This window comes from Vespa velutina, chromosome 11 (assembly GCF_912470025.1).
Source record: "Vespa velutina chromosome 11, iVesVel2.1, whole genome shotgun sequence".
Classification (NCBI taxonomy): Eukaryota; Metazoa; Arthropoda; class Insecta; order Hymenoptera; family Vespidae; genus Vespa; species Vespa velutina.
Window position 1 is genome coordinate 6,387,089 of NC_062198.1, and position 20,000 is coordinate 6,407,088.

A 20,000-nucleotide genomic window follows, 5' to 3' on the forward strand; every position below is an offset into this window, starting at 1 on the left:
GAGAGAGAGAGAGAGAGAGAGAGAGAGGCCATTAACGTTTACAAAACGTGCGAAAAGTACGAAAGAATCGTTACCATTTTCTAAATTACACGAAATATTATTTTTCTAAATCGTTAAATAAATAATACGATCGTGTATTTAAAATATATAAAAAAAGAAAAAAAAAATTAATAATAATAAAAAAGAAAGAAATTATCCAATTAAACAGATGCGTATTTAGATTACATAAATATACAATATATAACAAATATATATGTATATATATATATATATATATATAATATAATATAAATTTAATACGTATATATGTATTTATTTATCATCTTCTATATATTGTGTGTATACGTGTGCTTGTTAATGCATGCATACATCATACATACATACATATACACATCATACATATAAATATACATATATATATATATATAGGAAGTGATGAAACGTTTGCCTCGACCTTGAGAATACATGAGATATTCAAAATCTCTTTATAAAAGACGACTCTTCTTAGACGATAGTGTAAGGTGATATTCGATACGACAAGATTATCGTAAAAAAAACAAAGCTCATTGTTCTTTTATCAAACGCATCTTTAAGAGATTCGAAAGAACGTTTGGAAAAGTAATTTGAAAAAAGAACGAAGAAGAAAATGAAATAAAATTAACGGGGGAAAAAAAAAAAAAAAAAAAAAAAAAAAAAAAAAGAAAAGAGATTAGAAAAAAAATAATTAAAAAGATATTACTCTTCGATCAACTATCCTTTTCATTTGCGTTTTCTTCGGAAAATAAATAAATAAATATATACACATACGCATACATACATATATATATATTATAATACATATATATATATATATATATATATATATACATGTAGAATAAAGAAGAAAAGCTTGGAGCTATGTACATAAGTAGTAAACACGTACCTGTACCTGGTCGGGCCGACTCAAGGTCAGGTCACTAGGCCGTGGACACACACGACGTATGCTTTTCTTGCGCTTAGCGTGACGATGATCACGACGATGATAATTATAATGACGATGGTGTTCAATAAAGATGAGATAACAGGTACGGTATTGATGATGATGATGATGGTGGTGGTAGTGGTGGTGGTGGTGGTGGTGGTGGTGGTAATGGTGGTGAGTTCTGATACTGGTCCTATCTTCTTCTTCTTCCTTATCCTTATCCTCTTCCTCTTTCTCTTCTTCCTCTTCGTCTCCTTCCACCTCTTCCTCCTTCTCTTTCTCTTTCTCCTTCGTCTTAAATACACTTGGCTTAACTTCGATGTTCAATATCTTTCACTGAATAATAAATGTACCAAATGAAAATAATCTCGTAATATATTGAATAATAATCAAGGAACATCGTAAACCAATGTGTAATCGGCCCCTTGTAACAACAAAGCAAAAAACTGAGGGAGAATCATTGGACGTACAGGTTATGTACGCGAGCGCTTGCTTTTCTCCCAAAGGGTTGTAAAGCTCGATTGATGCTGAGGAAGATGAAGAGTGTATATATATATATATATATATAAAAGAGAGAGGGAGATAGAGAGAGAGAAAGAGAGAGAGGGAAAGATTGAAATAAAGGATATAAAAAAAGAAAATGATAGGAAAGCGAAATAAAGAAATAAGGAAAGGAAGGAAGAAAAGGAATAGGAAAGAAAAAAAGAAAAAAGATAAAAATTCGTATAAACCTTTAACACCAACACCACTACCGTGTCGTCGTTACGTACAAACACACTGACAACAATCCCGTTAAACTCGATTGATTTAATTGTATTTGTTTTAAGGGGGAAAAAAAAAAAACAACCAAGAATTCCTGTGATAAGCGCGCTACTTGATATGTTTAAAAAAGCCTTAGTCGTGGGTCAAGGACCGATGGACGAATTGAATTCCCTCGGACCGACCAGCTCCGAGCCGCTCGAGCTATGCCGACGTACTGCCGCGGGATCCGTTTCTCGCGCGGAGTAACATCCCCACTACTTCTCTATGTCGACCGCGCGACACCTCGGTGCACGCACCTCTCCTTCTTAACCGTCACCTCGCTCTCTCCCACTCTCTCTCTTTCCCCCCGCCACTCACTATCTCACTCCCACCTTCCGCCGCTGGCTCTATCCTCCCTGCTCCCCACTCTCGCCACCTATTACAACCACCGATACCTATCGGCTACGAGACCCGCGCAACTACGTTTTCCATTTCTGCTCATGCGCGTTTAACAAATTTCCCTTCTTACTATGAAATACGAAAAATCGTAGGATCACCTTCCTTCTTCTTTTTCTTCTTCTTCTTCTTCCTTTTTTTTCTTTTTTTCTTTCTTTCTTTCTCCGTCTTCCTTTCCTTCATTGGAGACAAGAAAAAAATAATAAAAAATAAGAAAAAAAGCAGAAAAGGAGGAAAAGGCGAGAAAAAGATGTTCCCCTTTAACTCTACGAAAACTCTTCTCGTTTAGATATGATACGTTTACTTACTTAGTTACTTACTTGCTTGCTTGCTTGCTTGCTTGCTTGCTTGCTTGCTTCTCTGGATTAGCTCGTGAAAACAAATTAAGACGATAAATATGGCACTATTTGTTAGTAAATAATTCAAACAATCATAATCGTCGATAATGTTTTTAACGAATAGTATACGAAAAAAAAAAAATTATATGGTAACCATTTCGTATTGGATAACATTACTTATATTTCAATTATCTATTAAGAACAACGCACTATCAAAAATAAACATTTTAAACTTATTGAATTTCGATTAATTGTAATAACATTTGAATGAAACGAGAGAGGAGGATTTCAACGTGACGTCATAAAGAAAATTTTTAACATAGAATTGAGAACGTTCGAATCTATACGATTTATTTTTTTGTTACTTTTTTAACTTTTTGTAATATCGTGAAAAAAAAAAAAAAAAAAAAAAAAAAAAAAAAAAAAAAAGAAAATTACGATTTCTTACCGATTCGTTCGTGATACGCATGCGCGCATAAGCGTACACGCAGGTATTATACGTTTACATCGATACGCGGGATAAGCGACGCGCGCCACAACATTTTCGACCAATCAGAAGCGACGTTCGTTTCGTCGACGACGATGCAAAATCGATAAGCCGTAGCTACCACGCGTTGCACGGTGATATACAGCGCCCTCTAACGTTTCGTCTCTCTCACTTACTCGCCTACACACTCTCTTTCTCTCTCTCTCTCTCTCTCTCTCTCGCTCACTCTATCGCTCCGTCTCTCTTATTGGTGGCCGTTTACATTCGTACGCCTCCCACCCAAACGCATTGCAAGACACGTGATCACACGTGACGCGTCTAGCGACATCGTGCGTAAACGCAACGTACGTTTCTACCAAGAGAAAGAGAAAAAGACCGATAGAAATAGAGATAGAGATAGAGATAGATAGACGTCGCGTCGTTATAAAATACGACGACATTCCTTCTATATACCTGACAATTCGTTGTCTGTGTTCATACACTAGCTATATATCTATATCTATATATATATATATATATATATATATATATATATATATATATATAAAACCAGTGAGAAAGAAGAGAGAACCTTAATGACGAATCGATATAATACGAATATACGATATCGTACGATTGTGACATCTAACACAAATGATACCAAGTAACTAACTGCAATATCTAGCTTTGACCTAATCCGTAAGTACCAAAACAAAACCGTTATCTTTCTCGATATGTATATATATATTTAAAAAAAAAAAAAAAAAGAAAAAAAAAAGAAAAAAGAAGAAAAGAAAAAAGAAAAGAAAAAATAATAATAAAACGTTCGGAATTGAATAATAGATTGAACGTCAGACAGGATTTATCGATAAATGTCATTGTCTATTTGATTAATTCATTCTAGTGTTTTTTTTTTTTTTTTTTTTTTTTTTTTTTTTTAATCTTTTCTTTTTTTTCTACACGTTACTCTTTTTCCCTTTTTCTCTATCTAACTTGCTCGCTCACTCCCTCACTTACTCACTCACTCACTCTGTCTGACATGTTACGTTTAGAAACTTTTTCTTTTTTCAAAACTAACCTAATCGTATAATCGAAGACACGTCCATATTGATTCTAAGTCGATCGGAACAGATTTATTCGAATTCGTTGATTTTAATCGTATAATAATAAACGATTATTATTATCAATATATATATATATATATATATATATACACATATATACATACATATATATATATAATTATATATAATATATATTAATATATTTATTATAGATATAAATATATATATATTTATATATATTATAGAACATACGTACATACATATATATATATATAAATATATATATATATATATGCACGTTATCCGGTTAATAATCTTTATTCAAAATAACGTCCAAATTTTGGCGCGAAATCGAATCACGCCTATCTCTATCTCTTTACGGAAGGATTAAAGTATGTGACCTAGGTGGCGCCACCGTACATACCGAAAACAGAAAGCCAAACCGGTCATGGGGGGCTAGTTAACGACTGTACGCCGCGCTTGCGAATACACGGTATTTTTCGCTAGTTGGTGGTCCGCGATATACATACATACATACATATATCAGAGACTTTCGGAACATCACGGGAAAAAGCAAAGCATCGGGCTTTTTTTTTCTCTCTATCTCTCTCTCTCTCTTTCTCTTTCTCTCTCTCTCTCTCTCCCTATCTTTCTTACTCTTTCTCTCTCTGTCTTTTCTCTCTCACTCTCTCTCTCTCTCTCTCTCTCTCTCGTACTCACTCACTCTCTCACCTCTCACCGAGCGTGTTTTTTTTTTTTTTTTTATAAGATGGGAGGCATGGGAGCGTATATGTCGAAACCCATTACAAATAAGATTTCAACCGACGAAGTTGGAAAAAATGTTGCTTTCGGCGCGAGTTCGATGCAAGGTTGGCGTATCAGTCAAGAGGTAAGAAGACGAAGAAGAAGAGGAACCTATATAGAAACCGTTGAAAGTGAACTATGTGTGGTGGTTGCACCGTTACTCTCTTGCTTACCGATTATTATGTATAATGATTTTAATACATGTGAAACAATACTTTATCGACCGGCATCGGTTATTATTATTTATTATTTCATCGTATAATACGTACGTCAGTATATATATTGTTGTTAACATTTGAAATTTTATTTCTCTTAAAAAATATATATATATATACATATATATATATATATTTGTGTGTGTGTGTGTGTGTATGTGTACGTTTCGTGTGTGTATATGTTTAATAGTAGTAATGATAAATAAAACGAAATATCGGCATTTTTTAGATTTAAATACGATGTTATAACTCGTACATATTCGTACTCATTATAAATCCGCATATCATATATTTGAATATTATTGATGAGATTGTGAGAATCGAATATGATTGAATGAGATATTTATAATACGTTTTTGAATCGATGAACTATGTCATTTATCATTATCACTTTGGATTTTACATTCATTAATTTTCTTTCATTTCCCTCCTTTTTTGAAATATCGATTTTATTCTGTGATATATATATATGTGTGTGTGTGCGTGTATGTGTGTATGTGCGCGCGTGCGTGTACGTATGTTTGTATGTGTCATTTAACCGATTATTATCTATTACAATTATTTCTTTAAATATATATATATATATATATATATATATATATATATGTATGTATGTATATCATATGTGCATTTTGTATGTGAAGTTTATATTTTCAGAAATGGTTTCCAAACCTCTACGTTTTCTTTTTCCTTTTCTTTTTTTTTCTTTTTTTATTTGTTATCGTTCGTTAGATTCCTATTATATATTAGGAAATATTTTTAAATAATTCATTGTCTCATTAGATATCCTATATTTGATTTAGTTTATATAAGAATAATATTAATGGATTATATATATATATAATCTATTATTGTTTTTTCTTTTTTGTTTTACATTAAAATTAAGATGAAATGTTTAATGATATTTCTTTTTATTTATTTATTTATAGGATGCCCACAACTGTTGTATAGACTTTGACAAAGATGTTTCCTTATTTGCTGTATACGATGGCCACGGTGGACATGAGGTAGCAACATATTGTGCTCGTAATCTTCCAGAGTTTATTAAACAAACCGAGGCATATAAAAGAGGTGATATTAGACAAGCATTAATCGACGCCTTTTTGGGGTTCGATGCTACACTAGCAAAACCCGAAGTAGTTAGTATTCTTAAAGAACTGGCAAGGCCATCAACTTCGGATAATAAAGAGGATGACCTTAATGACTCCGGTGCGTTATGCGTTGCACTAAGTATATGTATTATGTCAGGTTATACCTTTATGTACACGACCTTGCTCCTCTTGTATTTTCTGAGATATAGTTTATTCCAGTTATTTAATTATCCAAGGAAATATTTAATAAGGTTATCATCGTCTATTGTCTTACGCATAGATGAAGAAGAAAATGTTAGCAATCTACGTATGGAAGCAGCAATGCCATTGGATCAGGTTATAGGGAAATATCAATCAGAGGTATCAAATCCTCATCCTAACAATTTGAAAAATGAAAAATCTAACAAACGAGCTTGTCCTTATCTAAGAGGAAGAAAAGAAAAAGACAAAGCTAGTTGTTCGTCGTCGGGTGCAGGTTGTTCGTCGTCGTCATCCGCATGGAATACAAATGAAGCCGATGTGAGTAGCTCTAGCCAACCATGTGGTTCGTCTATGTCAAGCACGATGAAAAGAAAAGAATCATCTGGGAATAATGAAGCTGAACAAGTTCTTGACTCTACTACCAGCAATGGAACTGTCCATGCCTCTGTACCTGTAGTATCTACCGATGATATGGAAACAACAAAGTCTGCTGACATGCCGGATAGTTCAGAGGATGTTAAAGAAAAAGTATCGAGTCCTGGAAAGTCGGCATGTTCTTTACCTATTACAAATGAAGTTGAATTAAATGGAGCAAAATCAAAAAGAATAGAAGATGCGGATAGTAGTAAAGGTGGTGGTGACAATGTCTCAAGCAGTTCTTGTACCCCAGTAGAAAATGGAGATGCCGGACAACAAGAGAGAATAAGTAGCAGTGATCGAAGAAGAGTCCAATCGATTGAGCTTTACCAAAGTTTTTTAAAGAAAAATGATGAGGAGTCCGAAGGAGATGACGATGACGATGAAAATGATGAGAGCTTTGATGGTGTCCCCGAAAGGTATGATAATTAAATTACGTATTAAATTCTTCCTTGATCATTACAAAAGAAAAAAAGGAAAACAAAAATAACCAAATGTCAAATTAAAATACGATGAAATTTTAGTGATGAAGACGACACGGAAGATGTCGACGAAGATGAAAGCGACGAGGACGAAGATGGTGAGGATGACGATGACAAGGACGACGACGACAAAGATGACGATGAAGATGATGTATTAAACATAGAAGAGGTAATATAATTTCGAATGTATCGTTGCTTAAATCGAAGGTATAAGTTTGATTTAATCCTAGTTGTGCCTGTGGGGTGTAAGATACTCAAGACCAACTTTTAGGCCAATTAAAACAATTTGCGCTAAGCATGATTCATGATTTATTTATATATATATATATATATAATGAAAAAATTGGAAATGTGCTTTCAAGCTTAACTTGATTATTATTTTCGAAGCTTCAAAGAATATACAGTATTTTTTTTTTCTTTTTTTGGAGTTAAAATTGTTCATTCTGTATAAATGACAGGTATTAGTCAAAGTGCCTGGGGAAATAGTGAATCCCCAAGTGCATACAATTTGAAATTATTTTGACGTGTTCACAACTAGAGGATAAAAAGAAAGAAAAAGAAAAAATATTATAATAATAATAATAACAAATTTTGCATATCATTCTTTTTCTCTATAGCCAGGTTCCGACAGTGGTTGTACAGCAGTTGTCGCCATACTTAAAGAAAACGAGCTATATGTAGCGAACGCAGGTGATTCTCGATGTGTTTTGTGTAGAGACGGTCAAGCACTTGAATTGAGTTTGGATCACAAGCCCGAGGACGAGCCAGAAATGAAACGTATACGAAAAGCTGGCGGTAAAGTTACGTTCGATGGTAGAGTCAATGGTGGCCTTAATCTTTCAAGAGCTCTTGGGGATCACGCGTACAAACAGAACACAGTTTTACCTCCTCAAGAACAAATGATATCCGCACTACCAGATGTAAGGCATATTACCATTGAACCAGAAAGGGATGAATTTATGATATTGGCATGCGATGGTATTTGGAATTTCATGTCGAGTCAGGATGTTGTGCAATTCATTAAAACGCGTTTAACCGAGAAATATGATAACATTTCAAAAATTTGCGAAGAGGTAAATTATATTTTAATTCTGATAATAGATTCATTTTATATGATTAAATATTAATACTAATACTAATTTCTTTTATGTATATATATATTACAGTTATTCGATCACTGTCTAGCGCCAGATACGTTAGGCGATGGTACAGGATGTGACAATATGACGGCAGTTATCGTACGATTTAAACAATCTTCCTCGTTAACAACGAACGCAACTATAACAGAAGTTTGTGTACAAGAGAAAAGATCGGTGTCACCTTCTAGCCCTAATAAAGAGAGCAACGATTGCGTTACGGAGGAAAATAGAATGCAATCTTGCAAACGTCTTAAGACAGAGGCAGCTATCTAAATTACCAATTGGAGACAAAAAAAAAAAAAAAAAGCAGAAAAGGAAAAATGAAAAAAAAGAAAAGGAAAGAAAGAAAGAAAGAAAGAAAGAAAGAAAGGAAGGAAGGAAGAAAGGAAAGGAAAAAAAACATACACACACCTACACGCGCGCGCGCGCGCGTACACATACACACACACACACACACATACACACGTTATATAAACTGATCTCTTCTCTCTGGAAAACAGGTGGATGAATGTGAATTCATGTCAAATGATTTATCATACTGTAAAACTGTGAATTGAACACGGATGTATGATCATTAACGTACAGTAACAGTTACTACACTAATGTGTTAAAAAGGAAGAGTGCGTTAGTGTGTTGGTTAATGGTGATAGACTGAACGATTGGAGCACATGAAGATGATACGCTGCTTTTTTTTTTTTTTTTTTTTAAACTTTGCTTTTTTTTTTTTTTGCTTTCTCTTCGCCCTCCCCACTCCCCTCCTCTCATCATGAAAAATCCGGATATATACGCGCCCTGAGAAATTTCTCTCTTGTACTTTTATTTATCTGTTCCTTTTTTTTTTTGTTTTTTTTTTTCTATTTTTTTTCTAATTTATTATTTTCTTTTTTTTTTTTTTTTTTTTTTTTTTTTTTTTTTTTTTTTCTCTTTCTTTTTCGTTATCTGCCAGTTAAATAAGACACGCAAAACCATCAAAATAACCTTGCGACAGTAAAAAATTGATAATTTGATCCATTAAAAATACAGTATAAATCTTAAAGCATAAAAATACAATTTTTATTTATTTATTTTTTCTCTTTCTTTGTTTCGTTACGACAATAATAATCAGAAGATGCATTGTTCTTTTATATATATATACATATAAATATAAATATATATATATATATATATAAATTGCAAGTACACATAAAGCAATAAGCCGTGATTTAGATAGTAGATGCAGTAATTATTTCACAAAATATGAAAAGAAAAGAAAAGAAAAAAAAAAGAAAGAAACAAACAAAATCACACGTCTAATTTCTTCTTAGAAACATCATTCAGTTTTAGTTGACTCATTCTACTTTTCCTATATATATATATATATATATATATTTATACATATATATATATGTATATATATAGGGAAAAAAAATATATATATATATTTTCTTTTTCTCATTTAATTTAGCTTTCAGCAAATAAAGTTAATTGCTTATCATCTCATTTGCTCCATTTATGTTGACGAAATATGCTCTTTGAGTTTTTTTTTAGCTTACTTTTAATATAGTAAGTATATATGTAATTGTACATATTTATAAATTTAGGCTATAGGATTTATATTTGTAATAATTAAAAACACCACACATGCACGTATACGCACACGTATACGTTATCTCTCATACACACAACCATACGTACATAAATATATATATATATACACACACACGCATATATACATAAATCATACACAAACACAAATACACACACACACACACACCGTTTCTTATTTTTACGAAATAAAGTTTATTTTTGAATCCCTGGGGTACAATGGTTGAACGGGCATAATCTCTGAGTATAAAAAAAAAAAAAAAAGAAAAAAAAACTTTCATTGCAGAATTAAGACGTCCGCTTATCAGGTGTTATCGTTCTATGGTTTTTTTGTATCGATGATATTGTTAACAAAGAAAGAAAAAAGAAAAAAAAATGGAATAATAATAATAATAATATAATAATAATAATTATTATAATATTAATAATAATATTAATAATAATAATAATATTAATAATAATAATAATAATAATAATAATAATAATAATAATAATAATAGTAATTTCACATTATGTTACTTTGGAAGTGCCATTGCACTTTTGTCAACGAGATCGAACTCGTCTTTTATGTAGAAACTTATACGATTGAGAATTAAGATTTTTCAGAAACAGTATTCGATATACATAGAGAGATGCATCAATCTGAAAACTTATGTATTATATTATATTGTATTACATAAGGGCATTGCGTGAGAACTCATCATTTGTGACACATAATTATTGTGCGATAGAAATAAGAATTAAGAAACAATCATTTCTCGACAACAAAATGTAAATATATGTCGCTCTTAATTCAATTATATTCATTGATTTTATCAAAACAAACAAACAGACAAACAACAAAAAAAAAAAAAAAAAAAAAGAAGAAAAGGAAGAGGAGGAGGAGGAAGAAGAAGAAGAAGAAGAAGAAAAAGAGACAACATGTGGAACGAAAGACCTAATTTAAAATACAAAAGCACAAAACACTATTGCAGTGCCTAATACTGTAATCGCTGTTGAAAAATTAATAACTTGATTCTCTTGTGTCGTAGAGCATTCTCAAATGAAATTGTCAATTCGGATTGACCCGACTGTTTGTAGATTTTTATAACGATACTTGTCTGCGAATCTCTAAAGTATCGATTCAGAAAATAAAACTGATGTGCCTTTTCAATTCAGGGGTTTGTCAACTTAAATGATAAGTGTACTGCGTACTCTTAACAATCATTTTTCTTATTAAGAAGGGTTCTCTCGTACATCTCCAACCCCTTCATCACCATCACCACCAATACCACCACCAACCCCCACGCCCCATGCATTCTCTTAAACTACAAACTTCGTCTCATGAAACTTATGTACTATAGTAATATTCATAATACATGTTCAATTCAATTAGTCTCTAGCTTAATTTTTCTGTTTATTTTTTTTCTTTCTTTTTTATTTTTTTTTCTTTTTTTTTTTCATTTTTTCATTTTTCAATAAGCTCTCTCTTTCCCTCAATATCATGATACAATTGTGAAGGATATTTTTGTTGTTGTCCTTGTTGTTGTTGTTGTTGCTGTATTGTTGTTGCTGTTGCTGTTGTTGCTGTTGCTGTTGCTGTTGTTGTTGTTGCTATTGCTGTTGTTGTTGTTGTTGTTGTTGTTGCTAATTGAACTTCAATTTACTGTTAAATGTTCAATCGTTTCCATTTGTTCCATTTCAATTTTTTTTAATGAGTCATACTGTATCCTCAAACGTTCTAATTCCATTGATTTCTCCATGATCAATGCCTGAAGAAAATTTTTATATTTTGTTTAGAAAAATTTAAGGAAGAAAGTTTATTTAAAAAAAAAAAAAAAAAATAAATAAATAAATAAATAACACAGAAGTATTTTCAATGAACCTGCATTTGTTGTTTCTGCGCATCACGTTGCTTTTCAACCGAACGTAATAAATTTCGCGCGCCGATCGTTCGCATTTTTTCTTTCTCAACCTCGTTCGCCCAGTTGTCGGTCAGGTCGATGAATTTATTACAATTCTTTTGAAATTCCACGATTCCTATAAAAAATGGCGACGGACGAATTATACAAATAAAATAAAATAAAAGAATAAAAAAAAAAAAAGAAGAAAACAGAAAAGAAAAAAAAAAAGGAAGATTATTGAATTTACTACAATTTCGTGTGCAAAGAAATAATTGCCGATTTAAAAATAAATAAATAAATAAAAAGAATTAAAATAAAACAAAAAAGAAAGAAAAGAAAAGAAAATAGGAATGCGAAAATGATAAAAATGACGGTACAATCATCGAATTTCTTTTTTTTTTTCTTTTTCTTTTTCTTTTCACAAATTGATTGCAAAAAAAAAAAAAAAAAAAAAAAAAAAAGATGACAAAGATAATAATAATAAAAATAACGATAAAAATGTGTCGAGATACATGCATATATTACTTAATGCGCGAATACAAAAATGAAAATTCCTTTTGATTTCGTAAGAAAAGAAAAAAAAGAAGAGAGAGAAGAAAAAAAAAAATTTTTTTTTTTAAACGTCCTCGGGGAATTTCGTTTTCTTTGATTCGTACTGTACCGTCTCGAGCAGCATGCATGAGACATTCTTGATCGAACCAAGTGTTATGGTCGTGAACGATAACCAACAAGTTGAAATCGTAAGAGAATTAGAGCCATAATAAAGAGAATTAAAAGATTCATTGTATTGTCACGAAAAGCGTGTTAAAATGTTAAAATAGGAGGATCTGCGAAAAAGAAAAGAAAAGAGAGAAAAAAGAGCCAAAAAAAAACACCAAAAGAAAAAAAGAAAACAAAAGAAAGAAAATTAAAATCATAGTGTCGAAAGTGTGCAAAGAAGTAGAAGAAATTTTCTCAATCGATATCATCGCTGAATACAATCAACAACGCCTTTACTGACTTACTGGTAACGAAATTTTGACATTCCTCCTTTAATTTATTCGTCTGATTAGCTACTTCCGGTTCTAAAATACAAATCTTACTTAGATCATCAATATAAAGGCCGTACTTTGTCAAAGAATCGGCCATTCTTCTTCTTCTCTTAAACGACAAAACAAAAAACAAACGAGTGTTATTAGGTTTTCGTATTATACGCATGCGTAAACTTTTGTTTTCCACTTTGGTTGCCAATGGTATTAGATTCACGTATTTTCATTATGACAATCCTTTTAAAATATACATGTACACATATCGAGTAGAATGAATTTTTTGTTGCTTCAAGGAAATACAAAAAAAAAAAAGAACTGAAAAATAGAAAGAAAGACAAAAATTTTTATGATCGTTCGTTACACTCTCTTATAAAGAATTGTATAAACGTATAAAGAAAGAGAGAGAGAGAGAGAGAGAGAGAGAAGGAAAAAGAATAAAAAAAAAAAAAAAAAGAAAAACGAATTTGTTTTTAATGAAAATCTTCTTTATCATCTGTACATAAACATCGTACTACTTTATCGACGATCGATATGATACTTCCGTTGTTATAATTTACCGACGTTACATGTTAGGTCGATAAAGAAATTTCAATATGGACGAGAACGAGGTAGCAGGTGCGCACATTATACACGCGATACGATATCTATATTGAAGTTTAACAATCCTGGCTCGTCGTTGTCCGTGCCACTCTAGTCATTTTCAGCAAAATGGGGGTACGGTAGGATGCATTCTTTCGTGTTGAATTGCGGGAAGAAACTGTGTCATTTCTAATATCTACGTTAATAATAAGTATCATTTGCGATTATGATGAGGTTATTCGAGGCCACTTAAAAAAAAAGAGGGACGATTTTATAATAATTATTAGTTCGTGTTCGTTCATTCGTTCGTTCGTTCGTTCGTTCGTTCGTTCGTTAGCAAAAATAAAATATAAAAAATAAAAAGTAAAAAAAAAAAAAAAAAGAAAAAAGAAAAAAAAAGGAGAGAGAGAGAGAGAGAGAGAAAAAAAAAAAAAGGGAGAAAAAAAAGAAGAAGAAAAAGAAAAAAAAAATAGGAAGAAGAAAAAAATCGATCGAGTGTGTCAAGTGCCTAACTTCGTGTCGTCGTCGTCGTCGTCGTCGTCGTACGGTGGATTTGACACTTTGAAGAAAAAAAAAACAAAAACAAAAAAAAAACACAAAAGGAAAAAAGATACAAGGAAGGAAGAGAGAGAAAGAAAAAAGAAAAATAGAAAAAGAACTCGCTGTATCGCACCTTCTTTTCCCCTCCCCCCATACCCGAACTCCCCTCCCCTCTCTCTCTCTCTCTCTCTTTTACATTTCTTTATATTCGTCTTATTTAACTTATTCTCCTGGGATATACGTTTTTTTCACGATCAATTAATTAATCGCTTATTGGAGTTGTGTCGAAGCTCGTTATGTCTGGAAATCATAAGACGGTGATTAAGTGTCCTTCGGAGTACGTCAAGTTGAATATCGGTGGTTCGTTACATTATACGACATTGGGCACATTGCAAAAACATGACACGATGTTACGCGCCATGTTCAGTGGTCGTATGGAGGTTCTTACCGACTCCGAAGGTAAGATTAATTTATACGATCGAGATTACGATATTATACGAATATTTGAACGATATAATTTTTTTTTTTTTTAACATTTCATCGTAATCACGAATAAATTACGATTCATCATTTTACTTTATGCAACAATATTTCTATTTATTTTTTACGACGAACGAACGAACGAACGAACGAACGTTCGATCGTATCGTGACCGTTCACCGTTCGGTCGCCATTTTTTTTTTTATTCTGTTTTGATGTGTTTAGTTCTCTCTCTCTCTCTCTCTCTCTCTCTCTCTCTCTCTCTCTCTCTCTCTTTGTATGTGTATCTTTCTCTCTTTCTTTCTCTCTATTCACATGACACTTTAAATATTAAAGTATAGCATACTATATATCAGTGATATATCATGTCTAATTTATTAAAGATTAAAAATTTTACAACGATGTCATTTGTTGAGGCTAAACATTTTAATATTATTTATTGTAAAGTATTTAATCTCTTTTTACATTGATTCAAATTATATGAATCCATTGTTTTTTTTTTGCTTTTTGATTTATTATTCATCTTATTTGTTTTAAGAACCAAAATGATCTTTATTAGAAAGAATGACTTTTTTTATATATATATATATTTTTTTTTTTTTTTTTTTTTTTTTTTTATATATAATAATATATAGTCAACGCACAGTCATTTTAGTTACATTATAAATTTTTCTATAGGATGGATATTAATTGATCGGTGTGGAAAACATTTTGGTACAATTTTGAATTTCCTAAGAGACGGCTCAGTTCCATTGCCAGAAAGTGCAAAAGAGATGGCCGAACTTTTGGCAGAAGCTAAATACTATTGTATCAGCGAATTAGCCGAATCGTGCGAGCAGGCACTTCTTAGGAAAGAACGCGAGGCAGAATCCATTTGTACCGTCTCATTAATAACGTCTCAAAGGGAAGAACAACTTCTTATAAGTAATACTGCTAAGCCAGTAGTAAAACTTATTATAAATAGGCACAATAACAAATATTCATATACAAGGTAGTATTAACAAATTTTTAATTATATATATATATATATTATTTTTCTCAAAGTGAGTAAGCCCATTCAAATAGTTAAAAAAATAAATATATGTAATATTCTATCGTTCCAGTACATCAGACGACAATCTATTAAAAAATATAGAATTATTTGATAAAATGTCTCTTAGATTTAATGGTAGGGTGCTATTTATCAAGGATGTAATTGGTTCAAGTGAAATTTGCTGTTGGACATTTTATGGCCATGGTCGTAAAGTAGCCGAAGTATGCTGCCATTCAATTGTATATACAACCGATAAAAAACATACAAAGGTAAGATTTAATAATTCACCCGGTATATATATATATGTATAATATATGAGAATCCAAAAAAAAAAAAAATATATATATATATATATATTAAGAGCAATAACTTAAAATTCCTTGATATTCAGGTTGAATTTCCAGAAGCTCGCATTTATGAAGAAATGTTAAATATTTTATTATACGAGCATCGTAATGGACCCGATCAAGAATTAATGCAAGCAACGTCTTCTCGCGGTGCTGTAGGTGGTGCACCACCTTGTACGTCCGACGAAGAAGAGGGTGAGCGTTCCGGTTTGGCTCGCCTTCGCTCCAACAAACAAAATACCAACTGACCCAACCTTACCGTCCTTAACCCGCAATATCCAGCAATCTGTACAATTTTTAATGTTGTTCGCTCTCTTAAAACTCGAACTAATATAAAATAGGATACATATATATATATATATGTATGTATGTATGTATGTATGTATGTATATATACATATACACATACACACACACATATATATATATATATCAGTTAAAGACAGGAAATGCAACACATATGCATACGCTAAAAAAATTCGATGTTATGTGCCCTTGCTCCTTTTTCTCTATCTCTTTTTTTTTTCCTACATAAAAAAAGAATACGTAAACTATAATGCTAAAAAGTCCTCAACAAAATGACAGTCTATATCTTATTGAATTTTACATTGCAATAGTATTTCTTTCTTTTTTCTTTTTTGTTGTTGTTGTAACGGTGTATCTTAATTCCTAACGTGTTTAGAATAGCATTTAAATTGATGTCAGAGCAGAATGACAAACTCATATTTAGATATATTCTACCTGTTTATCACTAAAGTAAAAATTTATTACATTTTTTCAAACTTTTGTCATAAGAAATATATATGAAAAAAAAAAAAATATATATATATATATATACATACAGGAGATTAGATATCTAAGTACTTTTTATGTGCCAAACATATTACAAATCTAAATTGTCATTCTGCAATGAATGAAATTACTAAATTACAATGCATTTTATATCATATTAGAAGTGCACTGTTACCTCTGTTATGAGTATTAGATATACTGTTATTATTATTACTTTTATTATTTCTATTATTTCTATTATTATTATTAATATTATTATTATTATTATTATTATTATTATTATTATTATTATTATTATTATTATTATTATTATTATTATTATTACTACAATCATCATCGTCATTTATTGCTATTACCACCATCCCTGCAACTACTTTTCAATTAGTATTACTACTTTATTAATATTATCATCATCATTATCATCACTATTGCTTTCAATGACTTTGTCATTTTCATTATCATTACGATTTATTTTTTGGTATTATTATTATTATTATTATTATTATTATTATTGTTATTATTATTATTATTATTATTATTATTATTATTATTTTATCATCACTGTCATCATCATTGAATTTAATCATGAACTCACGTATGCAAAATGAATTGTTAATTCCTCATCATGCATAGAGGAATTTGTCAAATGAAATGCATATATTTTCTAATATTTGTGATAGAAACAATTTAATTATGTCGCAATTGTTGAAAAAGAAAAAAAAAAGGAAATAATGAATTTTATCTCTTTACTAATACGTAATTATATTCTTGAACATGGACGAGGTGCTTCTTTAAGTTTTTTTTTTTTTTTTTTTTCAAGCAATGCTATAATTATTTCAGTAAGAGACTTAAAACAACTGATTGCTAATTTCGCGTATTTATTGATTTATTATTTACGCACGAGCAATTTGTAGATTATGTGATTTAATACATTTACGTTTTATAATTTAAATAATTTTGTACGTTCCTTTTTTTATTTTTCTTTTTTTTTTTTTTTTAACATGAATGAAACATCCGGCCTATTAGCTTTAATGATTTTTAACAATTTGTTTCAATCTAATTTTTTTTTTTTTTTTAAATGAGGAAATTTTTTCAAATGGAGTTCAATAGATTTAGATTTGCTAGTATTTATGGATGTGTTTGTTTAACAGGAACATTATGCCTCTCTTGAACTATGATTGTTTAATAATTGTCATTCGATTACTATCCCGTATCATACATTTTATTATTTCTGATTCTATAACATACATTTTTAACACTTTTGATTTATTATATATATATATATATATATATATATATATATATATATATATAATTTAATGAATGAAAACTTTTTCTAAATTTTATTAGGATGCAAAGCATGAAGTTTTCTTTTTTTATGTATATATATATATTTTTTTTTTGAGTGCTTATACGTTTAAACAAAATATCAGGATCGTTGATTATTAAAAAGAAGACTGCAAACAATAATTCTTAGACTGCTTGAATAAAGCAAAGTTGTAAATTTTATTTGAATTCAACAATAATTAACCATTAAGTGCTTTTCTTCTTTCTATTAGGTTGTTGTATAATTTCTATGTCCTATTGTCATTAATTAAACATACATACTTTCACTTTTAAAGTCATATAAATTTTATCCAAAAAAAAAAGAAAAAAAAAGAAAATAGAAAAAGGAAAAAAGAAATATAAATTATACAGCAATCTAATAGAAAGATTTTATACAAGCTTTATACAAGACTGTAGTAATGATAAAGACGAAAAATATTGATTGTATTAAATAGTTTTGTATAATTATCTTATTTTGATGATAAAAAAAAAAAAAAAAAGTTGATGCAATGTCATTAGGAGTATTTGAAAAATATTAATATATATTATCATTATCATTATTATTATTTTTATTATTAGTTAATTTTATTATTACATAAATATAACAATTTAATAACTTATTCTTCAAAGAATACAATTAAATAGAAAATATATAAGATTCAATAAAGTAAAATAATATATTTCCGAAGAAACTGATTTTAAATTATAATATTGCACTGTGGAAAAATTTATAAATATTTAGATACATAGATATATGTATGGAAAATGTTTGGTACTTCTTATTACTACAGTTGATAGTATATTGCTATGTCCATTTTTAATGATATATAATATGGACGTATTATAATTTAACCCTTTTCTACCCTGATGTAATCCATGAGACTGCAACATTTAATTATGAAATTATATATATATATATATATATATATATATATATATATATATAAAATTAATAAATCTGATAATTAATATAAAAGTATAATGAGATCGTTTTTTCCATTCTTATTTGCATAATGGTAAAATCAATTATTTGTCTTTTATTAATAAAATGTTCAGAAAAATGTAACAGTCGTTAAATCCGGTTTGTTAAGGGTTGAATGTCCAATTATTACAATATAATTATTTTTATCATTTGAATTTGATCGATACTATATTTCTTAATATATTTATGTAATTATGAAAAATATTTTATACAAAACAGGTAAAAAAAAAAATGAAAAAAAAAAAAGAAAAAAAAAAGAAGAAATCAATCATTTTACAGGAAGTGGGGGCCAGTTATTGTATTCATGTAATAATGATTGATGATATTGACAGGGTGTTTTTTTGTAAATTATAATAAAACAATTATTACAGTATTACCAGATATTACTAATATCTGATTAATAATATATATATGTATGTATATATATATATATACATATATAGTATATACATACGGCATGAGATATAAAAATTTTAGACCATTCTTACGTGTAATATACGAAAATAAGTTAAATTTAGATAATAGATATCGTTATATATCAAAATGATTTTTAATAGAATGTTAAGTGAAGTAATATATATATATATGGATGTATGCACAGGTGGACAGGGACAGACAGACAGAGGGAGGGCGAGATTTAAATACATGCTGCAGCTAGAGAAGTGATTACAATTTATAAGAAAGGAAATATGTTGCTTATAATCAAAGATTTCTTTTTTCTTTTTTTTTTTTTTTTTTTATTGATAATTAACAAAAAAATTATGGTATATGTTTTATCCGAGCAGAGATTTATGATTCTGCTAAAAAAAGAAAAAAAGAAAGAAAAACGAAACAAAAACAGGATCATTGTGTGTCTAGGATAACACATAAAAGAAAAAAAGAAAGAAAAAAAAAAAAAAAAAAAAAAAAAAAAAAAAGAAATAAAAAAGAAGAAGAATCTTGTAACACAATGTGTGCGTTTAACATTATATATATGTCATATCATTATTGTTATCAGAATTAATAATAGAATTATTTATTTTATTACTTATCTTCTGAACAAATAATAATTA

The 20,000-nt window shown here is 29.8% G+C and overlaps 4 protein-coding genes across 14 annotated transcripts in view; 2 read left to right on the top strand and 2 right to left on the bottom strand.

Annotated features, from left to right (window-relative positions):
- Window positions 1-2,072, bottom strand: part of LOC124952758 (heparan sulfate glucosamine 3-O-sulfotransferase 5-like) — a 71,462-nt gene extending 69,390 nt beyond the window's left edge. Inside the window, exons 1-3 of one of the 4 annotated variants that reach the window (XM_047503087.1) lie at window positions 1,693-2,068; window positions 1,432-1,488; window positions 923-1,297 (exon numbers count right to left, since the gene is read on the bottom strand). The gene's annotated coding sequence lies outside the window, so the exon portion shown is untranslated. Of the gene's footprint in view, window positions 1-922; window positions 1,489-1,692 lie in introns of all 4 variants that reach the window. The other 3 variants (XM_047503088.1, XM_047503086.1, XM_047503089.1) reach the window with 3 other exon arrangements.
- Window positions 2,073-3,535: 1,463 nt separating this feature from the next.
- LOC124952771 (probable protein phosphatase CG10417) lies at window positions 3,536-11,112 on the top strand. 6 transcript variants are annotated; one of them, XM_047503117.1, is made up of 7 exons: window positions 3,536-3,661; window positions 4,796-5,062; window positions 5,975-6,254; window positions 6,417-7,173; window positions 7,279-7,405; window positions 7,854-8,309; window positions 8,403-11,112. In XM_047503117.1, the coding sequence occupies exons 2-7, from the start codon at window positions 4,796-4,798 to the stop codon at window positions 8,646-8,648; spliced, it is 2,133 nt and encodes a 710-aa protein (XP_047359073.1). In that variant the 5' UTR covers window positions 3,536-3,661; the 3' UTR covers window positions 8,649-11,112. The 6 variants fall into 6 exon arrangements, with proteins under 6 accessions (XP_047359073.1, XP_047359076.1, XP_047359078.1 ...); XM_047503120.1 differs by having other exon boundaries at window positions 4,796-4,915; XM_047503122.1 differs by lacking the exon at window positions 3,536-3,661 and having other exon boundaries at window positions 4,455-5,062; window positions 8,422-8,575.
- LOC124952774 (intraflagellar transport protein 20 homolog) lies at window positions 10,884-13,251 on the bottom strand. 2 transcript variants are annotated; one of them, XM_047503133.1, is made up of 3 exons: window positions 12,925-13,251; window positions 11,824-11,978; window positions 10,884-11,710 (listed from the first exon to the last, which is right to left on the bottom strand). In XM_047503133.1, the coding sequence occupies exons 1-3, from the start codon at window positions 13,037-13,039 to the stop codon at window positions 11,597-11,599; spliced, it is 384 nt and encodes a 127-aa protein (XP_047359089.1). In that variant the 5' UTR covers window positions 13,040-13,251; the 3' UTR covers window positions 10,884-11,596. The 2 variants fall into 2 exon arrangements, with proteins under 2 accessions (XP_047359089.1, XP_047359088.1); XM_047503132.1 differs by having other exon boundaries at window positions 12,847-13,248.
- Window positions 13,252-13,818: 567 nt separating this feature from the next.
- LOC124952773 (BTB/POZ domain-containing adapter for CUL3-mediated RhoA degradation protein 3) lies at window positions 13,819-19,832 on the top strand. Of its 2 annotated transcripts, XM_047503129.1 has the most exons (5): window positions 13,819-14,448; window positions 15,148-15,460; window positions 15,573-15,771; window positions 15,894-16,044; window positions 19,550-19,832. In XM_047503129.1, the coding sequence occupies exons 1-5, from the start codon at window positions 14,286-14,288 to the stop codon at window positions 19,612-19,614; spliced, it is 891 nt and encodes a 296-aa protein (XP_047359085.1). In that variant the 5' UTR covers window positions 13,819-14,285; the 3' UTR covers window positions 19,615-19,832. The 2 variants fall into 2 exon arrangements, with proteins under 2 accessions (XP_047359085.1, XP_047359086.1); XM_047503130.1 differs by lacking the exon at window positions 19,550-19,832 and having other exon boundaries at window positions 13,820-14,448; window positions 15,894-17,455.
- Window positions 19,833-20,000: the final 168 nt, after the last annotated feature.

Bases quoted from the DNA above. Each gene is read 5' to 3' on its own strand.
- LOC124952774 (XM_047503132.1), bottom strand. From the start codon at position 13,039: ATGCGTATAATACGAAAACCTAATAACACTCGTTTGTTTTTTGTTTTG. The intron at 11,979-12,846 runs GTAAGTCAGTAA...CATTTTTTATAG, and splicing joins ATGTCAAAATTTCGTTACCA to GAATCGTGGAATTTCAAAAG. The intron at 11,711-11,823 runs GTTCATTGAAAA...AATTTTCTTCAG, and splicing joins CGCAGAAACAACAAATGCAG to GCATTGATCATGGAGAAATC.
- LOC124952773 (XM_047503129.1), top strand. From the start codon at position 14,286: ATGTCTGGAAATCATAAGACGGTGATTAAGTGTCCTTCGGAGTACGTC. The intron at 15,461-15,572 runs GTAGTATTAACA...CTATCGTTCCAG, and splicing joins AACAAATATTCATATACAAG to TACATCAGACGACAATCTAT. The intron at 16,045-19,549 runs GTGAGCGTTCCG...ATGTATGCACAG, and splicing joins TACGTCCGACGAAGAAGAGG to GTGGACAGGGACAGACAGAC.
- LOC124952771 (XM_047503117.1), top strand. From the start codon at position 4,796: ATGGGAGGCATGGGAGCGTATATGTCGAAACCCATTACAAATAAGATT. The intron at 5,063-5,974 runs GTTATTATTATT...ATTTATTTATAG, and splicing joins TACTTTATCGACCGGCATCG to GATGCCCACAACTGTTGTAT. The intron at 8,310-8,402 runs GTAAATTATATT...TATATATTACAG, and splicing joins TTTCAAAAATTTGCGAAGAG to TTATTCGATCACTGTCTAGC.